The sequence below is a fragment of the Arctopsyche grandis genome, chromosome 13 (assembly GCF_051622035.1).
Source record: "Arctopsyche grandis isolate Sample6627 chromosome 13, ASM5162203v2, whole genome shotgun sequence".
Lineage (NCBI taxonomy): Eukaryota > Metazoa > Arthropoda > Insecta > Trichoptera > Hydropsychidae > Arctopsyche > Arctopsyche grandis.
The window spans coordinates 27,474,719-27,500,591 of NC_135367.1; the positions used below are offsets into that span (position 1 = coordinate 27,474,719).

Below are 25,873 nucleotides of genomic sequence, written 5' to 3' on the forward strand. Positions count from 1 at the left end.
AAATGTCGGAGGATCTGCTGAGAACCACGTGGGAGAGCAGGCTGCCAGAGGGACTAAGCTTGCAACTGGCAATGAGCGACGAAACCGATTTGGATAAGCTGGCCAGGAAGGCAGACAGGTGGTACGACAGCAGCCCCCACGTGGCAGCGATGACAGACCGCAGAGAGAAGAGGCGGCAAACCGATGATGAGTATGTGACACGGGGAGAGTTCCAAACATTAAATCAAAAGGTAGATGACCTGACTACGATGATGGGACGGCTACTACAAACGAACGAGACGAATCGGAAAGAATCAAGGCCATCACACTCCCCAGCGAGGAGCCGACGCTGGCAACCACGACAACAGAGTCCCCGAGGCCGCAGGAACACGCCACCGCGCAGGTTTAACCAGGCGGAAAACTTCCAGGGCAGGCGCTAATGGCGGAAAGCAGCCCCAGCCCCACTTCTTGCCGCCTATACGTAACAGACAAGGTCAGTAAACTACGGTTCCTAGTCGACACCGGTTCTGACCTGTGTGTCCTTCCGAAGTCAATATTGCCGGGTCGCAAAATAGCGACATCATACCTTCTATTCGCCGCGAACGGATCTACGATAAAAACGTACGGTTGGAAGGAGGTAGACGTAGACTTGGGACTACGTCGGGTATACAAATGGAGATTTGTAATAGCCGACGTATCAAGGCCTATTATTGGCGCTGATTTCATCAAACATTTTTGTCTTTTGATTGATTTGAAAAATGCGAAACTGATGGATAATCTCACAACTGTTTCAGTGAGGGGCCGAGCAATAGGAACAGCAAAAGTAGAGCAGGTGAAAGCAATTTGTGGCACATCAACATTTCACCATCTACTAACAGAGTTTCCAGAGATAACGCGGCCGACAGGAAATAAAAACAGAACAATGAAACATCATACTGTGCATTATATCAGAACCACTGAAGGACCACAGCAAGTTGCAAGCCGCGCCGCCTCGCACCGGAGAAGTTGCAGATCGCAAAAGAGACTTTCAAGACCATGTTGAACGAAGGAATCGCTCGACCATCAGACAGTAGTTGGTCATCAGCATTACACCTAGTACCTAAGCACGACGGAGAATGGAGACCATGCGGGGACTACAGAGCGTTGAATGCCCGCACTATACCAGATAGGTATCCAGTACCGCATATAGAAGATTTCGCCAGTACCTTATATGGCAAGAAGTTATTTTCTACAATTGATCTCGTGCGCGCATACCACCAAATCCCTGTACACAATGAAGACATAAAAAAAACAGCAATTTCTACCCCGTTTGGGTTATTTGAATTCCCGTTTATGTCCTTCGGACTCAGAAACGCGGCACAGACCTTCCAGCGGTTTATGGACAAAGTCCTAAGGGGATTGGATTTCTGCTACGTATATATTGACGACGTGCTGGTAGCGTCAGAAAACGAAGAAGAACATATTAACCACTTACGAAAACTTTTTTCACGGTTTCAAGAATATGGCGTTTTAGTCAACACAGCAAAGTGCGTTTTCGGAGCAAAAACTGTAAGATTTCTAGGATACGAGGTGTCAGAAAATGGAACCAAACCCCAAGCAGACAAAGTAGCTGCGGTGAAAAGATTTCCCCGACCAGCTACAATCGAACAATTAAGGCAGTTTTTGGGGATGATAAACTTCTATCGGCGTTTTGTTCCGGGTGCTGCAAAATTGCAGGCGCCCCTCAACGAGTTGCTAAAAGGATCTAAAAAGAAAGACAAGGCAAAGATTGCATGGACCAACGCGTTGGAAGAAGCATTCGGAAAGTGCAAGGATAGCTTATCAGACGCAGCCCTCCTCAGCCACCCAAAACCAGGGGCAGACTTGGCATTGGTGACGGACGCATCAGATGTAGCACTCGGAGCAGTCCTACAGCAGAAGATGCCCGAAGGGTGGGAGCCGTTGGCATTCTTCACAAGGAAATTGTCAGGAACAGAAAGGAGATACAGCACTTACGACCGGGAGTTGTTGGCAATATACAGTGCAGTCCGGCATTTCCGCCATATGGTAGAAGGAAAATTTTTTACTATTTTCACTGACCACAAGCCTATTATATACATGTTCCAACAGAAGCCAGAGAAATGTTCGCCAAGACAGTTTAGGCACATAGACTTTGTAGGCCAGTTCACAACAGATGTTCGACATGTATCGGGAGAAGAAAACGTGGTAGCGGATGCACTGTCAAGAATAGAAGCAATTTCCGGGATGGACTTTCAAGCAATAGCACGAGCGCAGGAGGATGACACAGAACTGTCACAACTGCTACGAGATCCCGACAAGCAGTTTGCCAAGATACCTATTCCAGGCGAAGAGACGACCATCTATTGTGATGTATCTTCAGAAACGCAACGGCCGTACTTGCCAGCGAAATTTAGGAAACAGGCGTTCGAACTAATCCATCAATTGGCGCACCCAGGGGTAAAAGCATCAGCTAAATTAGTGACCCAACGATATTTCTGGACGGGTATGAAGAAGGAATGCAGAAGATGGGCCCAAGAGTGCATATTTTGCCAGAAATCGAAAATAACAAGGCACGTCATTGCACCTGTGGGAGAGTTCCAGCCACCGGAAAATCGATTTGACCACATTCACTTAGACATAGTTGGTCCCTTACCACAGTCCGCCGGTTACAAGTATTTATTGACATGCGTTGACAGGTTTACTCGCTGGCCAGAAGCTATCCCTATGGAAGATATCACGGCAGAAACGGTTGCAAAAAAATTCGTCAGTGGTTGGATTGCAAGATTCGGATGCCCCCTACGAATAACTACCGATCAAGGACGACAATTCGAGAGCACTCTATTCAAGGAACTGAATAGGTTGACGGGATCGACACACATAAGGACAACCGCATACCACCCTGCAGCAAATGGGATGGTAGAGAGGTTCCACAGGCAGCTTAAAGCCGCGATCATGTGCCACCAAGACGAAGGGTGGACGGAAGCCCTACCGACAGTGTTACTGGGAATCCGATCGGCATGGAAGGAAGACCTTAATGCCACGTCAGCAGAACTGGTATATGGTCAACCGCTACGGCTACCGGGAGAGTTTCTGGCTCCACAACGAAACGGAGGACCCAACACAGCGGAACTAGCAGAGAGATTGCGGTCCCAAATGGCGAGGTTGAGACCCAGTCCACCGCGGCGCCATGGAACAAGATCAACCTTTATCTTCAAAGACCTGCACACCAGTGATCAGGTGTTCCTGAGACACGATGCTGCCAAGGGTCCGTTACAGCCTCCATACGATGGTCCATACAGGGTGTTGAAGAGGGGACCGAAGTTCTTCACACTGAGAATTAAGGATTCCAATGTCACCGTAACGGTAGACCGCATAAAGCCGGCATACATGGAAAGCAGCGGAGAGCCCCCAGAGAGAGCAGAGAGAACCCCCCAAGAAAATGCAATTCGCAAATGGCAACCCCATAGAAGAGGGTGGCAACACCGGTCGCCATGGTTACGGCAGTCGAGCTGTCATTCGACCATTCGGCCCTAACTCGTGGGGGAGGAACTACCCTGTTCCCCCGAGACCCACATATTGTTGTCAAGCGACGATTGTCCACAGACATTTCTAAATAATTTTAGCATCAGTCGTATTTGATGCTTGGTGCTCGACGTACAAAGTCCGATAAAACGATAAAAACGGTTCGGTGATTACTAGTCAAATGTGAACCGGTAACAGGATAACCGGTCGCTTTAGATTGGTCACACGTCGTCACTCATCACGCTGAAACTGGTCACACTAAAAAATTGATCACGAGAAAACTGGTCACACCCAAAAATTTAAAATTGGTGGTTATAGGGCGGGTTAAAGGTTTCGATCGTTTCCCGGACTATGGAAACTCAGTTGAGTTTGGAAGAAAATGTTTATTGCTCGATTATAGGTCGGTTCATACTTAACAGCACTGCACGACTTCGGCACTGCACGACTCCGTTTCAAATATGTCATTTTATTACATTTCTATTCATATCTACCTACACGTCGTGGTCCGGTCTCCGTGACGAATGTTAAATTACAGAAAACGCAAATATCAGAAGGCAAAGATCGAAAATCGAAAGATCTTAAGTCGAAAGATCAAAAAAGGGTGCATGGTAAACGGTACATAAATTGTGTATTTTTCAACCGTTATTAATTATTTTTCGCGAACATTTAAACAATCCCCCACGTGCCAACGGAGGTGCGCGAGAATAGCTGCTATAAGTTATTAGTGAACGGGAGCTTTCGGAAACATTATAAGATTTTTATATTGGTTCGGTGATTACTAGTCAAGTGTGAACCGGTCACAGGACAATCGGTCGCTCTAGATCGGTCACACGTGATCACCCATCACACTAAAACTGGTCACACCCGAAAATTGGTCACGAAAAAACTGGTCAAACCCAAAAATTAAAAATTGGTCGAATTTTTGGGTGTGACCAGTTTTTTCGTGACCAATTTTCGGGTGTGACCAGTTTTCTCGTGACTAGTTTTAGTGTGACGAGTGATCACGTGTGACCGATCTAGAGCGACCGGTTGTCCTGTGACTGGTTCACATATGACTAGTAGTCCGTTTACCTTTATATTATAGCTTAAAAATTCTACTAAACAATGACAGTTGTATAGCATAAAAAAATAATGACACAGTTGGTAGCATGCAATCGCACAACTGTCAAACTTGACGTGTGTCTGAAGTGATTTGAAACAGACGTGATGTTATTCCTGGTAGGTCTAGGGTTGGGAGACGCGCGCGACATCACAGTGCGAGGCCTGGAAGCCGTTAAGGGTTGCCACAAAGTATACTTGGAAGCCTACACTTCCCAACTCACCGTCGGACACAAAGCCCTAGTAAACAAACGTCACACACCGCACCGCTCCACGTACATAACCTCACTTCACACCAAATAAACAATAACAACCATTCCAGGAGGAGTTCTACGGAAGGGAGATCATCGTCGCCGACCGAGAACTTTGCGAAAGTGGCACTGACGAATTACTCAACGGTAGCAAAGATCAAGATGTTGCACTACTAGTAGTCGGAGACCCGCTCGGAGCCACTACCCATACCGATATACTATTAAGAGCCAAGCAAAAGAACATCCCATACAAGGTAAATTCTAATTGACAATTTCAACTCTCATTTAAATACTTAACCAATCTCATTGCAGGTGATTCAAAATGCTTCTATTATAAACGCCGTAGGATGCTGTGGATTGCAGTTATACTCTTTTGGAGAAACTATATCAATTCCGTTCTGGACCGATAATTGGAAGCCCGATAGTTTCTTTGATAAAATTCTAGGCAACTATACAAGAGGCTTACATACACTATGCCTTTTAGGTATTCAAATTATAGACTTTAGTCTAATCGGTAAAGGTTCAGCGCCGGGTCAATGTGTGTATTTGATGTTTGAGCTTCCGTTTCGCTCGCATCCATATTCTCAACATTTTGCGTATGCAATTCACTATCATTTGGATCCACAAAGTTCTCTCGGTGAACCACAAACGAGTGAAAAACGAACAAAAACTGGCGCGGCGGCCATTTTGAATCTTACATCAAATACACACTGAAAAGATACTGAACCTTCGCTGTATAATCAATAGTATAATAAGGGGACCGAAAAGTAATCAAAACCTTTCGACGAGCTCTTTCACAGTCAGTTTGTGTCAAGACACGGTCCAGTAAACCCAGTTATTGTTGAAAATTAACTGTTTCTATTGCTATTCCAAATTTCAGATATCAAAGTTAGAAAACATAAGCCAAGTTCAGATCTGAAAATCCCCTCTGGAGAAAGTCTGAAATGGCAGTCAGTAATAAAATATTTAGGAGTAACGTTTGATAAAAGAATGAGATGGGCACCTCACATTGAGGCAGCGAAATGCAAGGCGATGCGGGGTATATCCTCAATATATCCAATATTTAATCGCCATAGTTCTTTATCAACGCTAAATAAAATAAAATTATATCGCGCGCTCATATTACCATTATTAACCTATGCTTCACCTGTATGGAATAACGCCTCGAATACTAACCTTTCCAAGCTCCAAGTAATACAAAATAAATCCCTTAAAATAATTTATAATACACCCATATATACTAACCTGAAAAAACTGCATGCTATATATAATATTCCGTTTTGTTACAGACATTACTAACAAACTAACCAGTAGATTCTATGAAAGAATCACTAATAACCATACTAACACACTTGTGAAGAGTCTCGGTGATTACAACAAAATGTCTATACCCTTCAGGTATAAACACAGATTACCTAAACACAATCTGCTTTAGGTCATCGACTTTAGATAGTCTTTAATTAATATTATGTATTAGATGTATTATGAACATTTATAAGGATTGTAAATAGGTTTTTGAGCTCTTTTTCCTATTATGCTTTAGATTAACATTAGAATAATATAATACTGTGATTACTAACCAAATTAAATTAAAATTGTAAAATAGAAAATGATCAGTAGATCAGTAGCTATTAAAATAGATATAAGATGTATTGTGAACATAATTTCGTAATAATAAAAAGCATTTAAAAATCAAAATCAAGATATCAAAGTTAAAGAACCCACTGAGGAGAGCTTGACGAAGAAAGTCAAAGTATATATGGAGCCGAGATTTATGTCGACGAGTCAAGCATGCCAGCAATTAATAGAAATTATACAAAATAGGACTGAAAATACAGGTGATAATAAATAAAAAATGCCCCATTAGTATATATTGTGTAAATTTATAATTTTATTGTTTCAAAATTATAGTTTCAGATCTGACGGTGGACTCGTTGGTCGTCGGCTTGGCCAGAGTCGGCGCGGAGACGCAGAAAATAGCCGCCTGCACGATGAGGCAAATGTGCGAGACGGATTTGGGCCCGCCGTTGCACAGCCTAGTGATACCGGCCAGAGTTTTGCATCCGCTCGAGGAGGAATTCCTCGAGCAATTCAAACTTGATGTATGATAAAATGTGGATACGATTGAAAAGTACGACGACGGAGGATTGCAGATAGAAATTTTATTTCAATAAATATTTTTATAATGGATTCTAAACATTCATTTTGTATAGACAATATAAAAATCATTATTACAGTCTGAGAATGTGTGATGCGATTGTATTCATATATATATATATATATATATACAGTAACGGGCGATGAAAGGTGTCCACCTCGAAAAAACTCATATTTTCTTGTTTTTCGGACTTATAAACGATTGTATTTATTTTTTTTGTTTATTAAAATTGCATTTATGAAGTTTGAAAGAAATTCAAGTAGTAATGCGAAGAAATTAAAACGAAACTACAATGTTATTCAAATTACTAGGAGTCGGTGATGTATGGAAAGATTTAGTAGTGTAATTAAAAATTTTTTTTTTCATAAAACTAATGTATTAATAAAAAATCTAAAAATCACATTTCATTTATTATAATAATACTTATATATAAAATTTGTTTCAATATTTGATTGGCCCCCCCTTATTTTTTATATTAGCCTCAACTCTTCGAGGCATTGATTTAATTAAATTTTGAATATATTCATCTGTGATATCGTTATCCCATATATATTTTATTTTTTCAATTAATTCTAATTTAGAGGAAGGTTTCTTATTATTAATTTTAGAACCCATTATAGCCCACAGGTTCTCTATTGGGTTCAAATCCGGACTGTTACCCGGCCGTTCCAAGGGCGAAATGCCACTTTCCGCAATGAAGTTCTTGACCTAAAATTTTAGATAATAACTTAATGATATATTTTTATTTTTATTTGTTGATTAGGATACATAGCAATAAAAAAAAAGATTATTTACAGTTTTGGCAAGATGACATGGTGCAGAATCGTCTTGAAAAATGCATTCAGATTCCCACGCATAGTGCATTTCTATTGCTGGTATCAAATGTTCTTTTAAAAATTTTTTATATGTTTCGGCGTTAACTGTCCCATCAATTATGGCCAATGGACCCACCCCATGGAAAGAAAAACATCCCCAGACCATCTGCCCCGCACGGTGTTTGACCGTAGGCTAAATACATTCGTCACTCAAACGTTCGCCCGATCTTCGTCGAATGTAGTGGATGCCATCGGACCCAAACAAATTAATTTTGCTTTCTTCCGAGAAGATAACACGCCTCCAGTCCATTTCCGTCCAATTAATAAATTTTTTGGCCCAATTCAGTCGTTGCATTCTTATTTTCTTGGTCAAAAATGATTTTTTCGCCGGTATCCTGGCAACTAAACTGTATTCTTTAAGGCGACGACGTACAACTTCGACGCTGATTTCTTTTCCCCCAGCTGCTATAAACTCCGATCTAATTTTCACAGCACTTTTGAACCGGTTTTTGTAGACACATTCTTTTTAAGAGTCTATCTTCGGCGGAGTTGGTCTTTCTGGGCTTTCCCGATCCTTTTTTCCTCTCTAGGGATGCTGAATTTTTATATTTTCTTATGCAATTAAGCACAGAGGTCTTACTGCATCCTACTTTCTGAGCGATGTAGCGAGAACTAAATTTTTCTTCAGCCAGAGTTAGAATTATCGCTATATTCGCTTCGGTTAATTGTTTTACACCCGACATATCGTACACAAAATCACTTCAAAACGTGCTAATCCTTCGAAAAACAGTGGTCAACTATTTGAATACCTAAAGATAAGGATCCTTTTCAACAAAAAAAGGTCTTTTACCTGAACATCTGACACGCAAAAAAAATGTACACAAGCTTTTGTCCCTTTTCTATGGGTGGACACCTTTCATCGCCCGCTACTGTATATATATATATATATATATATATATATATATATATATATATATATATATATATGGATAAATATGTGCATTGGAATAAAACTTACGTCTAAAAACTTTGTCATTTTCAATAGAGATTCTTATTAATTTAAATAATTATCATAATAATATACAATGTCTCAAAATATAACTAATTGTAAGAGAGTTTACATTTGAACTGAAACATAATACCGTTTTCTTGCCTCTTCTTCGACCGCTCGTCATAATGCGATCTTGAAAACTCTTCAAATTTTATATTCTATGAGTCAGATATTTATACATTTATAAATTATTAAATTCTTATTTACATCATCATATTAGATAATAATTTAATTATTATATATATATATATCATTATTTATATAAAAAAAAAAAACAATAATCCGGTTTTTTAAACATAATAGACAAAAAGATTGTACCGTTTTTTTGTATATAAATGTAGTATGCATTGTTTAAAATGTGCAAACATAAGTTATAACCGTGCCATTACGAGTTAAAAGCTACAAACTATACACACCAGCCGTCGACTGGAAAGTTCACAGGGTAACAACAGAATACATTTAAAGATAATTTTCACATTACTAAGTTTCTAAAAAATCTTTGGAATTCTTCGCACGTTTCTTATGGGGTAACTTAACGTATGGCCGTTAGGACACTGAAAATGCGCGAGTTTCGAAAATTTTATAAAATCTTTGACGCTACCTTAAAACAAACGAGAAGAACATTTTTTCAATACAAGTAGTGATTTTTTTCGCACATAAAATCTGAGATAATGTAATGGAATGTTTATACATATAAAAAATTTAATTTTATATACAAATATATCTGGTACCGATTCCGATAAGCCTCATTTCATGGTGCGCAAGCACGATTATCTATAATACAAAACTATTGAGTCATCATCACATAAATATAGACAGGTGCGATTTAACTGTACATTGAGAAAAATACTTTGTATCTTAAAATAAATGTTTTGTGCATTAAAATTTGGCATTATTTTCGGTGCATTATACAATCTCGTATTGTGCATCGAATAAAATATTTTGGCACTATAAAGTGACAATTAAATAATAGATTTTAGCATTAGAAGATACAAAAAGTTGCAACGTTGCAGTCTTCCGCTATTGACAATAATTGTCAACTGTCAAAAGTGTCAACTTTTGTGTGAATGATGATGTCAGGTCATCGAGTCGTAGGTTTCGCAAGCCGAAGAGTAATTAAAAAAAGAAGGAATCCAGTAGAGAGAAGCGTTGGTCGTTGTCAGTTCGTATTTTGGTAATCGCGATGTTGTCATTTTAATGCACATTTTATCCGCTTTTTAAGTAGCAAATATTTTTTTCAATGTCAATTTAGCCAGCAGTTTGGCTTAGTGATAGCGTATATATTTAGCATCACTGAGGTCATAGGTTCGTGTCCTCGCCACTGCTGGTTAGATTTGGGGGTTTTGTGACTCCAAATCGATCGTTTCTCTATCAGAGTTTGCCAATTTTATCTGATCATTGCTGAAACGGTTCCTGAAAATTGGTATTAAAAAAATCTAATCCTGTTGTCACAAAAATCTGCCTGTGTATAATTTGTATTAATTATACACAGTAATCTGAAATCCATAGATGTCACTATGATTATTATTTCTGATTTGTTTATGTATTTCATTATTTTTATATTCTATATATTCTGATTGTATATGTATGTATTACTGTATTTCTGATTTCTGATTGTTTATGTATTTCATTAACGTACACCCGTCGCATTGGAGCAAATCTGTAATGGCGAGTGTGTATTGATTTGTGACAATAAAATAAAATAAATAAATAAAATGTTCAAAGCAAAGTTTCTAATGCAATCTGAACAGAAACTTTTTTTAATGTATTAAAATGTTTTTAAATGCACATTTTTATTTTATAAAATGGATGTTCGAATTGTTACCAATATAAACCATTGGGTTTCCAGAAGCACTTTTTTCAGTATTAAAAATTATTGATAAATGATGCGTCAGCCCTTTCAGTCACGTCCCCCGTATGACGACGTGTCCTTGATTGGCTTCGTTCCGCAGCTCCGTGATCATGACGAGATGGCCGCCTTCTTCGTGCCGCCTCGTATTCTCCACGCCCTGCTGCAAGATACGGTATTAGTCTATCTGCGTGATGCAGACGAATTGGCAATCGTCGCATCTGGTCGTCATGATGCCTCGATGGTGCAGCTTCTCCAACGTCGCCTCCAACGTGCCGAAGCTGTCTCCGACGCGTAAATTTTCAATCTCTCCGCTCGGGTGTTTGATTTCGACGTGTCCATTGATGAGAACGAACCACGAGTCGTGTTCCTCGCCGTCGTTCATCACTATAGTGCCAGCTTTCTCGACGACGGCGAACTCCATGAGGGAGCAGAGAGCTCGTCGAACAGTTAGAGTCATGTTCGTGAACGCCTTCAGAAGCTGGGTGAATTCTAACAAGGTTTCCACGTCGTCTTCGTTCCTCTCGAAATGATCTTTTTCGAGGCAGTCTCGAACGGCGTCCCTCACCGTAAGACTGACGGTCTCCTCGAAGTCCTCCTCTTCGTCCGAGTCGACGATGGACTCCAGCAGACCGGATAGGTCGAGTTCGCCGTCCATGTCGAGGGAGCTGTGCACGGACGTCATCTCTCCAATCTGAAATCAAACCGATACAAAACATTAGTCCAAAATAACGATATCTAGAGATAATACATAATATCACATAAGCCTTTCTTGATATTTTGACTCATTCTTAAATATTTTACGATTCATTCTGAACAAATATTTCAACTATGCAATTATATCTATGTAAAATCGATTAGATTTGATTACAATGTAACAAACAATGATATTCACGTATACATATGTAGGAATCTCGTCATCGTCATCGACATCGAAACATTCGAGAATATTCCACAACAACAAACCACATTCCTCGCAGAACTCACCACACAACACGTGCACTTCTTGGAATCAATCGCCAGTTCCTTCGAGAATGATCCACCCTTCACACTCGAGCGGAACGAAACCCAGACGACGCACACCTGCAGTCATTATATTAAACTCAAGCGGAACGCCCCTACCAGTCGAGTGGAACCAAAACGGTCGAAACACGCCGCCACCATTAAACTACATCGAGCGGAACGGCGCCAATCATTCCAGAAAATTCTACGCCTCGACAAAAGTGCATTCCTCGTTTACGCATCAACAACCACTTCCATCAATCATTCCAGAAAATTCTACGCCTCGACAAAAGCAAATTCCTCTCTTACGCATCAACAGGGACACGGACAATTGGGCGCCCAGGACGATTGGTCGACCAGTGTTACTCGCCACTGCGACAACTGGACGACGAGACTGGCGGACACTGCGTCAATTGGGCCCTGCGTCAATTGGGCGCCCATCGCACTGGGCGATCGTCGACTGGGCGATGGCGACTGGGCGACCTGGGCGCGTGGGCGACCGCCGACGCGGCCCGCTGGTGAAGTGGTCGCCAAGCTTACGTAAACTCTGCGTTTTGCAAGGAACGACCGCGAACGGAGCGTTATAGGAATTTCCGATGCACTGACAAATATTCTACCTACATACATATGCTTTATACCGCTTTATTTTTCGTTTCAGTTTTACCAATTTTTCGTAACAACACGAATCATACTATTAATTTTTTTCGCTATATTATATTACATTTGCTGGAATTTTATATTAAACGTACTTTTATAAATACATGTGTAGCACCTTTTCACAAAAAATAATTGTAAGATGACAAATCATATGTACCTACATATTCTCCAAAATAATATAAAAGAAAAATGATCGATTGAATCTTTCGCGCAGTGCTTTTAGTTTTTTTTCAAATGGACACACTTATTTTTCTTTTAAATGTTATATTTCAGTTTTATCAATTGGATAAATTCACACTCTATTCTCAATTTTCTCAACACTGTATTACATAATAACAAAATATTTTCTAATAGCGATTCTCAAAGTTTTCAAGATTATATTTTTTTTCAATGATGAAATACGTTTACGAAAAAAAAGCGCATACTTAAATACGTTCGCGGAGCTCGAATAATTTTTTTCGGCTTTTCCCATAATTAAATTATTACATCGTTTACGATTCGCAGAGGCAATTCTCGAAAAAAATAGCTTTTTAAAGTAATTTTAAACATCTCCCGTTCTATGGTTATTGTTGAAAATTACATTGAGCCACAAAAAATCACGTTTTTTAGTTACCAGAGCGGAGACTAACCAATCTTTACTAACTTTGACCCACTAAATTCGAATATGATATTGATTTTTGCTGGTTGGTGATCGTTTACGAGATATGAGCGTTTAAAAAAATGCGCGATTTTTACAGTTTTTTGGCTTTTGCGGTCTTTAACTCAAAACCTAGTATTGCTGTGCTCAAAGTGAGTATTGGAATCAATAGTCAGATGTTTTTCCTATTGATTGTGATATGGCATTTCTTTAAAATACTTATAATTAATTGTCTAGCAAATTTTAAAAGTCAAAAATATATTTTTTTTACGGATTTTTTCTCCGTGCTATTTTGCATTTATTTGGCAATTTTTTTATTTCACCTCGTTTATAAGGATTGGTTTTCTATTTCTATATTTTTTATTTTTATCTAAACGTACTAACTCGAGCGGTAATTGCAATTTAAATGCTTTCGTTTTTGTTGCTCAGTGTTATTATAGTCACATTAAAATCTATATGATAGTTTATAGTAATTAAGGCTCATTTCGTTTATCAATAATTTAATAAGGTATATTTTTACTAATTAATATCTTTCACTTTTGTAAATTCGAAACATACATACATATGTATAACGAATTATGTTTACATCTATAACTGTCATCCAGCGCTCATCTGTTCATCTAATATATAATTTCTTTAATAATATTTTATGCGTATAAAATATTACAAAGACCTTACAAGAAATTATATATTTTCAAATATTTGGACCGAATGAACGAACTAATTCAAAACGTTTTTTTTTTTACTATGAGTGGCAGTTTTATTGCCTAAAGATAAATAATACCGCGCCCCATAGGCTAGGCTACAGATGCTCTGCAAGTCAAAATAATAAAAAAATAAAATCTGATAAAACAGTTCTCAAAACGACTTTTGACAACTGTTTCTCGAACTACTTTTTTTCTTGATTGTTTTACATGACATGTTATACATACATATGTAAGGTTTTTCAACGGGTTTTTGCGGTATCAAAAATTCATGGCCCTCAAATTTGGTTTAAAATAATGCAATGACGTAAATGATTTTATACCCTTTATCCTTTTATTAAATTCAAATTATTCTGAAATGGTTTTCATCCTTTTTTCAAAACCTCTCCGATAAAATAAACGTTTTTTATTCCAAAAAAAATGGCAAAGTTTCAAAGCGATCGGAAAAGTTTTAGGAGGTTTGTCCAAAACTAAGATAAACCTTGTAATTTTCAAATGTTATAATTAGCATGGAAATAATTTTTTCAATGTATGTATGTGTTGTATGAATGCATATACATACATACATATGTACATATGTTATTTTGAAAATTTTCAATTTAATATTTATTTTCATTATTCATCAATGAAAAGTAAATCAAAAAACTTTATTGATACTATGATTTGATGAATATACTAAATACTGGCGATTCTAGAATTGATTTAATGTTGAGAGTTACAAATTTTACACGTTTTGGATTTTCGTAAGATTAAAAATAAGCACCAATCACACGGTTGATCCCATATTTTATCGAGATACGAGAATGTCGAATTTTCATAATAAAATATTCTCGAGAAATGAGAATCTCGAAATTTTACAATAAAATATTCTCGAGAAACGAGAATCAAAATTTCTCGAGAAATCTCGAGACAAGATTTCTCGTTCACAACCTCTAGTTCTATGGTTATTGTTGAAAATTATGCTTTTTAAATAATTATTTAATAACGAGTCCATAATGTTATGATGCGTTTAGGTACATATGTATGTATGTACATATATCAAAAACTACGTACATAGATAAAGTAAAAATTAGCCGTAAGAATTAAAAATATAGACATTTTCGTCATATTATAATTTTATATGATAGTTTATAGTAATTTATAGTATTTAAGGCTCATTTCGTTTATCAATAATTTAATATATTACTATGTAGGTAAATATCTATTGCTTTTGTAAATTAGAAACATACATACATACATACATATATATATATATATATATATATATATATATATATATATATATATATAACGAATTATGTTTACATCTATGTATAACTGTCATCCAGCGCTCATCTGTTCAACTAATATATAATTTCTTTAATAATATTTTTTCAAGCCTATTTCACCCTTTTGCAAATGAACTTCACCCTTTTTGCAAATGAAATTCATCCTTTTGCAAATGAAATTAGTACTTTTGCAAATGAAAATTAACCCTTTTTCAAATGAAATTCGTCCTTTTCAAAAATCGTATTAAAAAAAAAAGAAACCGAATTAAACAAAATGTGCTTTTTATGTATTATAGTTTAAACTTATATTTATATTTGTACATACCATAGATATTTATTTAGAAGGTGCAAATACTATTTTTATTTTTTTATTTTCAATTTTTCAATTTTCATTCTGTTAATCTGAATCAATTTTCATTGTGTTAAGTGAATTTCATTAGCAAAAGGGTGAAATAGGCTTGCAAAAACTGTATATAAGTATTTTTATTTTTATTTTTGAACATTAAATTTGTACGAATATCAACACAAATTAAAAATCATGCGGTTCAAAGTCACCATGCACATTTTATTTATATTTACTTTATCTATGTATGTACGTAGTATAGATTAAGTTTTGTATAATTTGTGTTCGCATTCCGTTACGGATCCCTTCGACAAAAAAAAGGGTAGGTACCTGGGTCCAGAGAAGTGTTATACAATAGAAGTGCCCTTTTGAACAAATATCCCGTGTCAACCGCGTTCACAGTACCATAATTAGTATTAGTTGTCTCTGTCACGCTCGTAAGCGTGTCCGCGCGCGAGAAAGAGTCAGAACATCGTGTCTACACGCCAGCTTTTAATTAACAAACCTTTTTTCACGACTGGAATTAGGGTCATCACAAATTCACTACAGAAATAAAAGTCCTTTTTATTTATAGTTTATTTATTTTTTGATAATAGTATATACATGTTTATATATTTATTTACAATTAAATATTGATACAAATAATAAAAAAAAGATTAATTCACCTTTTATATAACACCGAAATACAATACACAGAAAATAATAATTAAAGCTTACCTCCGATATTGGAATTGCATATTTTTTTAACCTGACACATTTCGATAAAGTTAAAACATCTTCAGCTCTAAAATGGTTTGAGCATATAATGGTGTTGGGCGTTGGTAGCCAATCGGTTGCTCTTCTCCATTTGCGGATTATGTTTACCCACTTTTCTCGTAATTGGCTGTCCTTAGGAACTCTAAAATTAGCGTGTAATGTATATTTTCAACTAAAATATGTATATTATAAAATGAACGATGTTTACATTAATTAAACTTATTGAGTTGGTGACTTATTAATTAAAACTTATTAATTAAATTTATTGAGTGAATTGGTTATGAATATAATTGAGTATTCGGTGCTACCCAGAGAAATGTTTTTACATTTATTTTAAAATTATTTTTACATTTCTCTGGTGCACCCCTGATATTTTGTATGCAATCGCCGGCGGTCGCAAGACACAACATGCAACTTGTCAAATTACGATGTTAATTGAATAATATGTTACTTAAATGATCAACTTACCTATGAAAATGTATTCCATGTTGTTTGTTGTGTGTATTTGAATGCATTGTGCAACTTTTAATGATGCACTTCCCCATCTTGCCAGTAATATGAACAATGTTTATCAGAGATATGACCAGCCCCATACACGGAACACGACTGCGGCGGAAAAAAATTAAGTGTGGCTACAGCCACGCTTCAACTGTCGACACTTTTGATGCCTTGGGGCACTTCTATTGTATAACACTTCTCTGCCTGGGTCAGATTCATTCTCGCTAGTTTTTCGGAACAATAGACTGACCATTTTAGACTCGAAATATCTCCTACAATAGAAAGTTATAAAAAACTCCTGAATGCTAGACAATAACACGTTTTGTATATACATATATCTATATGTAGTATTTTTCTTTGATATTCAATGATGAAATTCAAATAGAAGAAATATCGCATGATTTTTAATTTGTGTCGATATTCGTACAAATTTACGTAAAAAATATTCGTACAAATTTAATGTTCAAAAATAAAAATAAAAATACTTATATAATAGCGCGAATTGCATCGGCTTTCGATGATCTTAAAAAATATGGGATCAACCGTGTGATTGGTGCTTATTTTTAATCTTACGAAAATCCAAAACGTGTAAAATTTGTAACTCTCAACATTAAATCAATTCTAGAATCGCCAATATTTAGTATATTCATCAAATCATAGTATTAATAAAGTTTTTTGATTTACTTTTCATTGATGAATAATGAAAATAAATATTAAATTGAAAATTTTCAAAATAACATATGTACATATGTATGTACATTCATACAACACACACATACATACATTGAAAAAATTATTTCCATGCTAATTATAACATTTGAAAATTACAAGGTTTATCTTAGTTTTGGACAAACCTCCTAAAACTTTTCCGATCGCTTTGAAACTTTGCCATTTTTTTTGGAATAAAAAACGTTTATTTTATCGGAGAGGTTTTGAAAAAAGGATGAAAACCATTTCAGAATAATTTGAATTTAATAAAAGGATAAAGGGTATAAAATCATTTACGTCATTGCATTATTTTAAACCAAATTTGAGGGCCATGAATTTATGATACCGCAAAAACCCGTTGAAAAACCTTACATATGTATGTATAACATGTCATGTAAAACAATCAAGAAAAAAAGTAGTTCGAGAAACAGTTGTCAAAAGTCGTTTTGAGAACCCTTTTATCAAAATGACTTGCAGAGCATCTGTAGCCTAGCCTATGAGACGCGGTATTATTTATCTTTAGGCAATAAAACTGCCACTCATAGTAAAAAAAAACGTTTTGAATGAGTTCGTTCATTCGGTCCAAATATTTGAAAATATATAATTTCTTGTAAGGTCTTTGTAATATTTTATACGCATAAAATATTATTAAAGAAATTATACATTAGATGAACAGATGAGCGCTGGATGACAGTTATAGATGTAAACATAATTCGTTATACATATGTATGTATGTTTCGAATTTACAAAAGCGAAAGATATTAATTAGTAAAAATATACCTTATTAAATTATTGATAAACGAAATGAGCCTTAATTACTATAAACTATCATATAGATTTTAATGTGACTATAATAACACTGAGCAACAAAAACGAAAGCATTTAAATTGCAATTACCGCTCGAGTTAGTACGTTTAGATAAAAATAAAAAATATTGAAATAGAAAACCAATCCTTATAAACGAGGTGAAATAAAAAAATTGCCAAATAAATGCAAAATAGCACGGAGAAAAAATCCGTAAAAAAAATATTTTTTTGACTTTTAAAATTCGCTAGACAATTAATTATAAGTATTTTAAAGCAATGCAATATCACAATCAATAGGAAAAACATCTGACTATTGATTCCAATACTCACTTTGAGCACAGCAATACTAGGTTTTGAGTTAAAGACCGCAAAAGCCAAAAAACTGTAAAAATCGCGCATTTTTTTAAACGCTCATATCTCGTAAACGATCACCAACCAGCAAAAATCAATATCATATTCGAATTTAGTGGGTCAAAGTTAGTAAAGATTGGTTAGTCTCCGCTCTGGTAACTAAAAAACGTGATTTTTTGTGGCTCAATGTAATTTTCAACAATAACCATAGAACGGGAGATGTTTAAAATTACTTTAAAAAGCTATTTTTTTCGAGAATTGCCTCTGCGAATCGTAAACGATGTAATAATTTAATTATGGGAAAAGCCGAAAAAAATTATTCGAGCTCCGCGAACGAATTTAAGTATGCGCTTTTTTTTCGTAAACGTATTTCATCATTGAAAAAAAATATAATCTTGAAAACTTTGAGAATCGCTATTAGAAAATATTTTGTTATTATGTAATACAGTGTTGAGAAAATTGAGAATAGAGTGTGAATTTATCCAATTGATAAAACTGAAATATAACATTTAAAAGAAAAATAAGTGTGTCCATTTGAAAAAAAACTAAAAGCACTGCGCGAAAGATTCAATCGATCATTTTTCTTTTATATTATTTTGGAGAATATGTAGGTACATATGATTTGTCATCTTACAATTATTTTTTGTGAAAAGGTGCTACACATGTATTTATAAAAGTACGTTTAATATAAAATTCCAGCAAATGTAATATAATATAGCGAAAAAAATTAATAGTATGATTCGTGTTGTTACGAAAAATTGGTAAAACTGAAACGAAAAATAAAGCGGTATAAAGCATATGTATGTAGGTAGAATATTTGTCAGTGCATCGGAAATTCCTATAACGCTCCGTTCGCGGTCGTTCCTTGCAAAACGCAGAGTTTACGTAAGCTTGGCGACCACTTCACCAGCGGGCCGCGTCGGCGGTCGCCCACGCGCCCAGGTCGCCCAGTCGCCATCGCCCAGTCGACGATCGCCCAGTGCGATGGGCGCCCAATTGACGCAGGGCCCAATTGACGCAGTGTCCGCCAGTCTCGTCGTCCAATTGTCGCAGTGGCGAGTAACACTGGTCGACCAATCGTCCTGGGCGCCCAATTGTCCGTGTCCCTGTTGATGCGTAAGAGAGGAATTTGCTTTTGTCGAGGCGTAGAATTTTCTGGAATGATTGATGGAAGTGGTTGTTGATGCGTAAACGAGGAATGCACTTTTGTCGAGGCGTAGAATTTTCTGGAATGATTGGCGCCGTTCCGCTCGATGTAGTTTAATGGTGGCGGCGTGTTTCGACCGTTTTGGTTCCACTCGACTGGTAGGGGCGTTCCGCTTGAGTTTAATATAATGACTGCAGGTGTGCGTCGTCTGGGTTTCGTTCCGCTCGAGTGTGAAGGGTGGATCATTCTCGAAGGAACTGGCGATTGATTCCAAGAAGTGCACGTGTTGTGTGGTGAGTTCTGCGAGGAATGTGGTTTGTTGTTGTGGAATATTCTCGAATGTTTCGATGTCGATGACGATGACGAGATTCCTACATGGCTCTCCGGTGAGTGTTAGCGATGTGTGTGATTTTGTGGGAATCTTGATGTGTTGGAGTCTGTTGACTCGATGGCGTCGTTGTTTGTCCGGTTGTGCTGGAGATAGTTGTCTCAACACAAGTTGCATGCCGGTCCAAGTCTTGTTCTCTACCAGGTTGCTTATTTTGGGCGAGCTGCGTTGGTAGTGAAGGTTTGTGATAGCTTGGATGGTGCTGTTGTGCAGGCTGCTGTGTTCTGCGTGGAGTCATTCGCGTGACTGTTTTGCTGGTTGTGCTGGAGTTAGTTGTCTCGGCGGCGGGTCTTGCGTGAAGAACGTTGGTTGACGAAGTGCGTTGAGTGCTGGTCTTCGTTGGTTGTGCTGGAGTTGGTTGTCTCGACAGCGGATCTCGTGTTGCGTACCAGTCCGAGTTGTTCTTTTCTACCATGTTGCTTATTCTGTCTAGGCTACGTTGATAGTCAAGGTCGGTGGTCTGGACGGTGTTGTTGTGCAGGCGTTTTGCTGGTTGTGCTGGAGTTAGTTGTCTCGACAGCGGCTGTGTTGTGTTGGAGTTAGTTGGCTCAGTGGCGATTTGTTTCGCCGGTTGTGCTGGAGTGGGTTGACTCAACAGCGGGTTGTGTTAGTAGCTGGTCCATATGTACTTTCACACCGTGTTACTGTTGCGGTCGTTACAATGGTAGTGAAGGTTTGCGAACGCACTTGCTTTCGCAAACGCCGAGCTGCGCATCCGTGAACGCTCTCGATTATACGAATTTCGAATAGCGTTTCTAAATTCCAGCTCAAAATCTTCTTCTTGTTAATGCCTTGTCCGCATCCGGACGTTGGCGACCACCTCGTCGATTATTTGAATATATCCGCATCGGTCTTCAGCGGCTCGGAACAGCTCTTCGGCGCTCATATCGGTCCACATGCGCATGTTTCGAAGCCAAGATAACTTTTTCCTGCCAATCCATTTTTTTCCTTCTATTTTCCCCATGGTTATCAAACGGAGAAATTCGTATTTTGGACCCCGTATCATGTGTCCGAGGTACTCCATCTTTCTCCGCTTGATGACAGAAACAAGTTCCCTGCCTCTCCCCATCATGCCGAGGACAGCTTCGTTTGATATCTTTTTGGTCCACGGAATCTTCAGCATACGCCTATAGACCCACATCTCAAAAGCTTCAATGCGGCTGATCATCTTGGTTTTCAGAGTCCACGTCTCACATCCGTGTAGTAATACTGTCCAGACGTAGCTCTTCGCGAATCTCAACCGCGTATGAAGATTGAGATGCTTGTTTGTAAGGGCCGCCTTCATTTTTACAAATGCTGTTCTAGCCATCTCGATGCGGATTTTTAGATCTTCATCTGGGTCCATCTCTTCATTCAGCCAGGTACCCAGGTATTTGAATCTTTTTACTCTTTCTATCACCTCTCCATCCAAGGTTAGATTCCCGGTGTCTGTTTGCATTCTATCTACTATCATAAATTTTGTTTTCTTTAGATTTATGCGCAGACCTCTTCGATTGCTTTCTTGATGTACACGGTCTAGAGATCTTTGCAGGTCTGCTAAATTTTCAGCGACTAGTGCCGTGTCATCAGCATATCTTATATTGGTGATCGTCTCGCCGCCCACCTTGATGCCCTCCGCCTCTTGGAGAGCATCGTGGAAGATGGATTCGGTGTAGGTGTTAAAAAGAGTAGGTGATAGGATGCATCCTTGCCTGACGCCCCGTTCTATAGGAATCTCATCAGTGAATTGATCATCGACACGTACTACTGCAGTCTGATTCCAATAAATATTTCGTAGCAATCTGACATCTCTGTCATCCAGGCCAATATTTTTTAATGTTTCCATCAGGCGAGCGTGTTGGACACGGTCAAAGGCCTTTTCAAAGTCTATAAAGCAGATGTACACAGGTTTACGGACTTCTCTGCATCTTTGGAGTAGTGTTTTCATACAGAAAAGGGCCTCTCGGGTACCCAAGCCTTGTCTGAACCCAAACTGCTCTCTGCTAATCGCCTCTTCACACCGTGAGTAAATTCTGCACTGTATTATCTTTAGTAGGATCTTCAATGTGTGACTCATTAGGCCAATTATTCTGAAGTCGCTACACGTCCTCGCGTTACTCTTTTTGGGCAACGGGATAAATATGGATTGTAACCAATCGCTAGGTACTTCGCCTGATAAATATATTTTATTATAGAGTTTTGTTAGATTTTCTATGTTATCGTCGTCCAATAACTTGAGAAATTCGGCAGGAATCAGATCCGGTCCAGTAGCTTTCCGACTCTTTGCTAGTTTTATAGCATGTTCCACTTCGGATTTCAATATATATGGTCCCGTTTCTGGATCTTCAATATGCCCTCCGGTTTCTCTATTGTCTTTAAAGAGCAATTTTGTGTAAAATACTTTGTTCTAAATCGACTTGTAAATGTATAATAAAATGGATGTTTTTGGTTAAAGCCAGAGAAATATTACAATAATAGAAGTGGCTTTAGGCGTTATATTTGTGGCGACCCCATAGAAGAGGGTGGCAACACCGGTCGCCATGGTTACGGCAGTCGAGCTGTCATTCGACCATTCGGCCCTAACTCGTGGGGGAGGAACTACCCTGTTCCCCCGAGACCCACAGTGGTGACCCCGACGTGATAGACAGCGCGCACCCCCATCCCCCCTATTATTCCCGACAATTGTGGAAACACGATGTCCGACGGCGAAGCAGGCGGGGAGAACAATGTGCAGAACAACATGGAGGAAAACGCGGAGAACAGCGACCGCAACCAAAGCACGGTAAATCTTGACTTTTTGGGGGCGCCCGTGCCCCCCTTTCCCCCCTTTTGGGCCGAGAACCCCCAAATATGGTTCGCACAGATGGAGGCGAGCTTCGAAGCCGCCAGAATCACTAGCGAAAACACGCGATACTGCAGAACAATCGCGTGTTTGCCTCGCGAGGTGATGACGGAGATTTGGGACATCCACGTGGCCCCCCCGAAACTCAAGCGATATACCTTCCTGAAGAAGGAAATTTTGGAGAGGTTAGGAGTCGGCCAACGACAGAGACATCGCAGACTCCTCGAATGCGAGGAAATTGGCGACAGGAAGCCATCACAGTTCCTGAGAGACCTCCGGATATTGGCGGCCCAGGAAATGTCGGAGGATCTGCTGAGAACCACGTGGGAGAGCAGGCTGCCAGAGGGACTAAGCTTGCAACTGGCAATGAGCGACGAAACCGATTTGGATAAGCTGGCCAGGAAGGCAGACAGGTGGTACGACAGCAGCCCCCACGTGGCAGCGATGACAGACCGCAGAGAGAAGAGGCGGCAAACCGATGATGAGTATGTGACACGGGGAGAGTTCCAAACATTAAATCAAAAGGTAGATGACCTGACTACGATGATGGGACGGCTACTACAAACGAACGAGACGAATCGGAAAGAATCAAGGCCATCACACTCCCCAGCGAGGAGCCGACGCTGGCAACCACGACAACAGAGTCCCCGAGGCCGCAGGAACACGCCACCGCGCAGGTTTAACCAGGCGGAAAACTTCCAGGGCAGGCGCTAATGGCGGAAAGCAGCCCCAGCCCCACTTCTTGCCGCCTATACGTAACAGACAAGGTCAGTAAACTACGGTTCCTAGTCGACACCGGTTCTGACCTGTGTGTCCTTCCGAAGTCAATATTGCCGGGTCGCAAAATAGCGACATCATACCTTCTATTCGCCGCGAACGGATCTACGATAAAAACGTACGGTTGGAAGGAGGTAGACGTAGACTTGGGACTACGTCGGGTATACAAATGGAGATTTGTAATAGCCGACGTATCAAGGCCTATTATTGGCGCTGATTTCATCAAACATTTTTGTCTTTTGATTGATTTGAAAAATGCGAAACTGATGGATAATCTCACAACTGTTTCAGTGAGGGGCCGAGCAATAGGAACAGCAAAAGTAGAGCAGGTGAAAGCAATTTGTGGCACATCAACATTTCACCATCTACTAACAGAGTTTCCAGAGATAACGCGGCCGACAGGAAATAAAAACAGAACAATGAAACATCATACTGTGCATTATATCAGAACCACTGAAGGACCACAGCAAGTTGCAAGCCGCGCCGCCTCGCACCGGAGAAGTTGCAGATCGCAAAAGAGACTTTCAAGACCATGTTGAACGAAGGAATCGCTCGACCATCAGACAGTAGTTGGTCATCAGCATTACACCTAGTACCTAAGCACGACGGAGAATGGAGACCATGCGGGGACTACAGAGCGTTGAATGCCCGCACTATACCAGATAGGTATCCAGTACCGCATATAGAAGATTTCGCCAGTACCTTATATGGCAAGAAGTTATTTTCTACAATTGATCTCGTGCGCGCATACCACCAAATCCCTGTACACAATGAAGACATAAAAAAAACAGCAATTTCTACCCCGTTTGGGTTATTTGAATTCCCGTTTATGTCCTTCGGACTCAGAAACGCGGCACAGACCTTCCAGCGGTTTATGGACAAAGTCCTAAGGGGATTGGATTTCTGCTACGTATATATTGACGACGTGCTGGTAGCGTCAGAAAACGAAGAAGAACATATTAACCACTTACGAAAACTTTTTTCACGGTTTCAAGAATATGGCGTTTTAGTCAACACAGCAAAGTGCGTTTTCGGAGCAAAAACTGTAAGATTTCTAGGATACGAGGTGTCAGAAAATGGAACCAAACCCCAAGCAGACAAAGTAGCTGCGGTGAAAAGATTTCCCCGACCAGCTACAATCGAACAATTAAGGCAGTTTTTGGGGATGATAAACTTCTATCGGCGTTTTGTTCCGGGTGCTGCAAAATTGCAGGCGCCCCTCAACGAGTTGCTAAAAGGATCTAAAAAGAAAGACAAGGCAAAGATTGCATGGACCAACGCGTTGGAAGAAGCATTCGGAAAGTGCAAGGATAGCTTATCAGACGCAGCCCTCCTCAGCCACCCAAAACCAGGGGCAGACTTGGCATTGGTGACGGACGCATCAGATGTAGCACTCGGAGCAGTCCTACAGCAGAAGATGCCCGAAGGGTGGGAGCCGTTGGCATTCTTCACAAGGAAATTGTCAGGAACAGAAAGGAGATACAGCACTTACGACCGGGAGTTGTTGGCAATATACAGTGCAGTCCGGCATTTCCGCCATATGGTAGAAGGAAAATTTTTTACTATTTTCACTGACCACAAGCCTATTATATACATGTTCCAACAGAAGCCAGAGAAATGTTCGCCAAGACAGTTTAGGCACATAGACTTTGTAGGCCAGTTCACAACAGATGTTCGACATGTATCGGGAGAAGAAAACGTGGTAGCGGATGCACTGTCAAGAATAGAAGCAATTTCCGGGATGGACTTTCAAGCAATAGCACGAGCGCAGGAGGATGACACAGAACTGTCACAACTGCTACGAGATCCCGACAAGCAGTTTGCCAAGATACCTATTCCAGGCGAAGAGACGACCATCTATTGTGATGTATCTTCAGAAACGCAACGGCCGTACTTGCCAGCGAAATTTAGGAAACAGGCGTTCGAACTAATCCATCAATTGGCGCACCCAGGGGTAAAAGCATCAGCTAAATTAGTGACCCAACGATATTTCTGGACGGGTATGAAGAAGGAATGCAGAAGATGGGCCCAAGAGTGCATATTTTGCCAGAAATCGAAAATAACAAGGCACGTCATTGCACCTGTGGGAGAGTTCCAGCCACCGGAAAATCGATTTGACCACATTCACTTAGACATAGTTGGTCCCTTACCACAGTCCGCCGGTTACAAGTATTTATTGACATGCGTTGACAGGTTTACTCGCTGGCCAGAAGCTATCCCTATGGAAGATATCACGGCAGAAACGGTTGCAAAAAAATTCGTCAGTGGTTGGATTGCAAGATTCGGA

At 39.1% G+C, this 25,873-nt stretch overlaps 3 protein-coding genes and 1 long non-coding RNA gene across 6 annotated transcripts in view; 2 read left to right on the forward strand and 2 right to left on the reverse strand.

The window, feature by feature from the left end:
- The window catches only part of LOC143921412 (uncharacterized), a 193,256-nt gene that overhangs the window by 94,357 nt on the left and 73,026 nt on the right, over positions 1–25,873 (forward strand). The gene's annotated exons all lie outside the window — the stretch shown is intronic.
- Positions 4,522–7,388, forward strand: LOC143921420 (diphthine methyl ester synthase-like). Of its 2 annotated transcripts, none has more exons than XM_077444726.1 (5): positions 4,522–4,842; positions 4,922–5,104; positions 5,163–5,334; positions 6,554–6,688; positions 6,762–7,388. In XM_077444726.1, exons 1-5 carry the CDS (start codon positions 4,708–4,710, stop codon positions 6,956–6,958), a joined length of 822 nt encoding a protein of 273 aa, XP_077300852.1. In that variant the 5' UTR covers positions 4,522–4,707; the 3' UTR covers positions 6,959–7,388. The 2 variants fall into 2 exon arrangements, with proteins under 2 accessions (XP_077300852.1, XP_077300853.1); XM_077444727.1 differs by having other exon boundaries at positions 6,768–7,091.
- The window catches only part of LOC143921435 (uncharacterized), a 44,970-nt gene continuing 26,473 nt past the window's right edge, over positions 7,377–25,873 (reverse strand). Inside the window, exon 2 of one of the 2 annotated variants that reach the window (XR_013261436.1) lies at positions 7,377–8,717. This is a non-coding gene — a long non-coding RNA (uncharacterized LOC143921435). Of the gene's footprint in view, positions 8,737–25,873 lie in introns of both variants that reach the window. The other variant, XR_013261437.1, reaches the window with a different exon arrangement.
- Positions 10,119–16,744, reverse strand: LOC143921424 (rap guanine nucleotide exchange factor 2-like). The gene is made up of 3 exons (XM_077444732.1): positions 16,559–16,744; positions 16,052–16,232; positions 10,119–11,417 (listed from the first exon to the last, which is right to left on the reverse strand). The coding sequence occupies exons 1-3, from the start codon at positions 16,681–16,683 to the stop codon at positions 10,902–10,904; spliced, it is 822 nt and encodes a 273-aa protein (XP_077300858.1). The 5' UTR covers positions 16,684–16,744; the 3' UTR covers positions 10,119–10,901.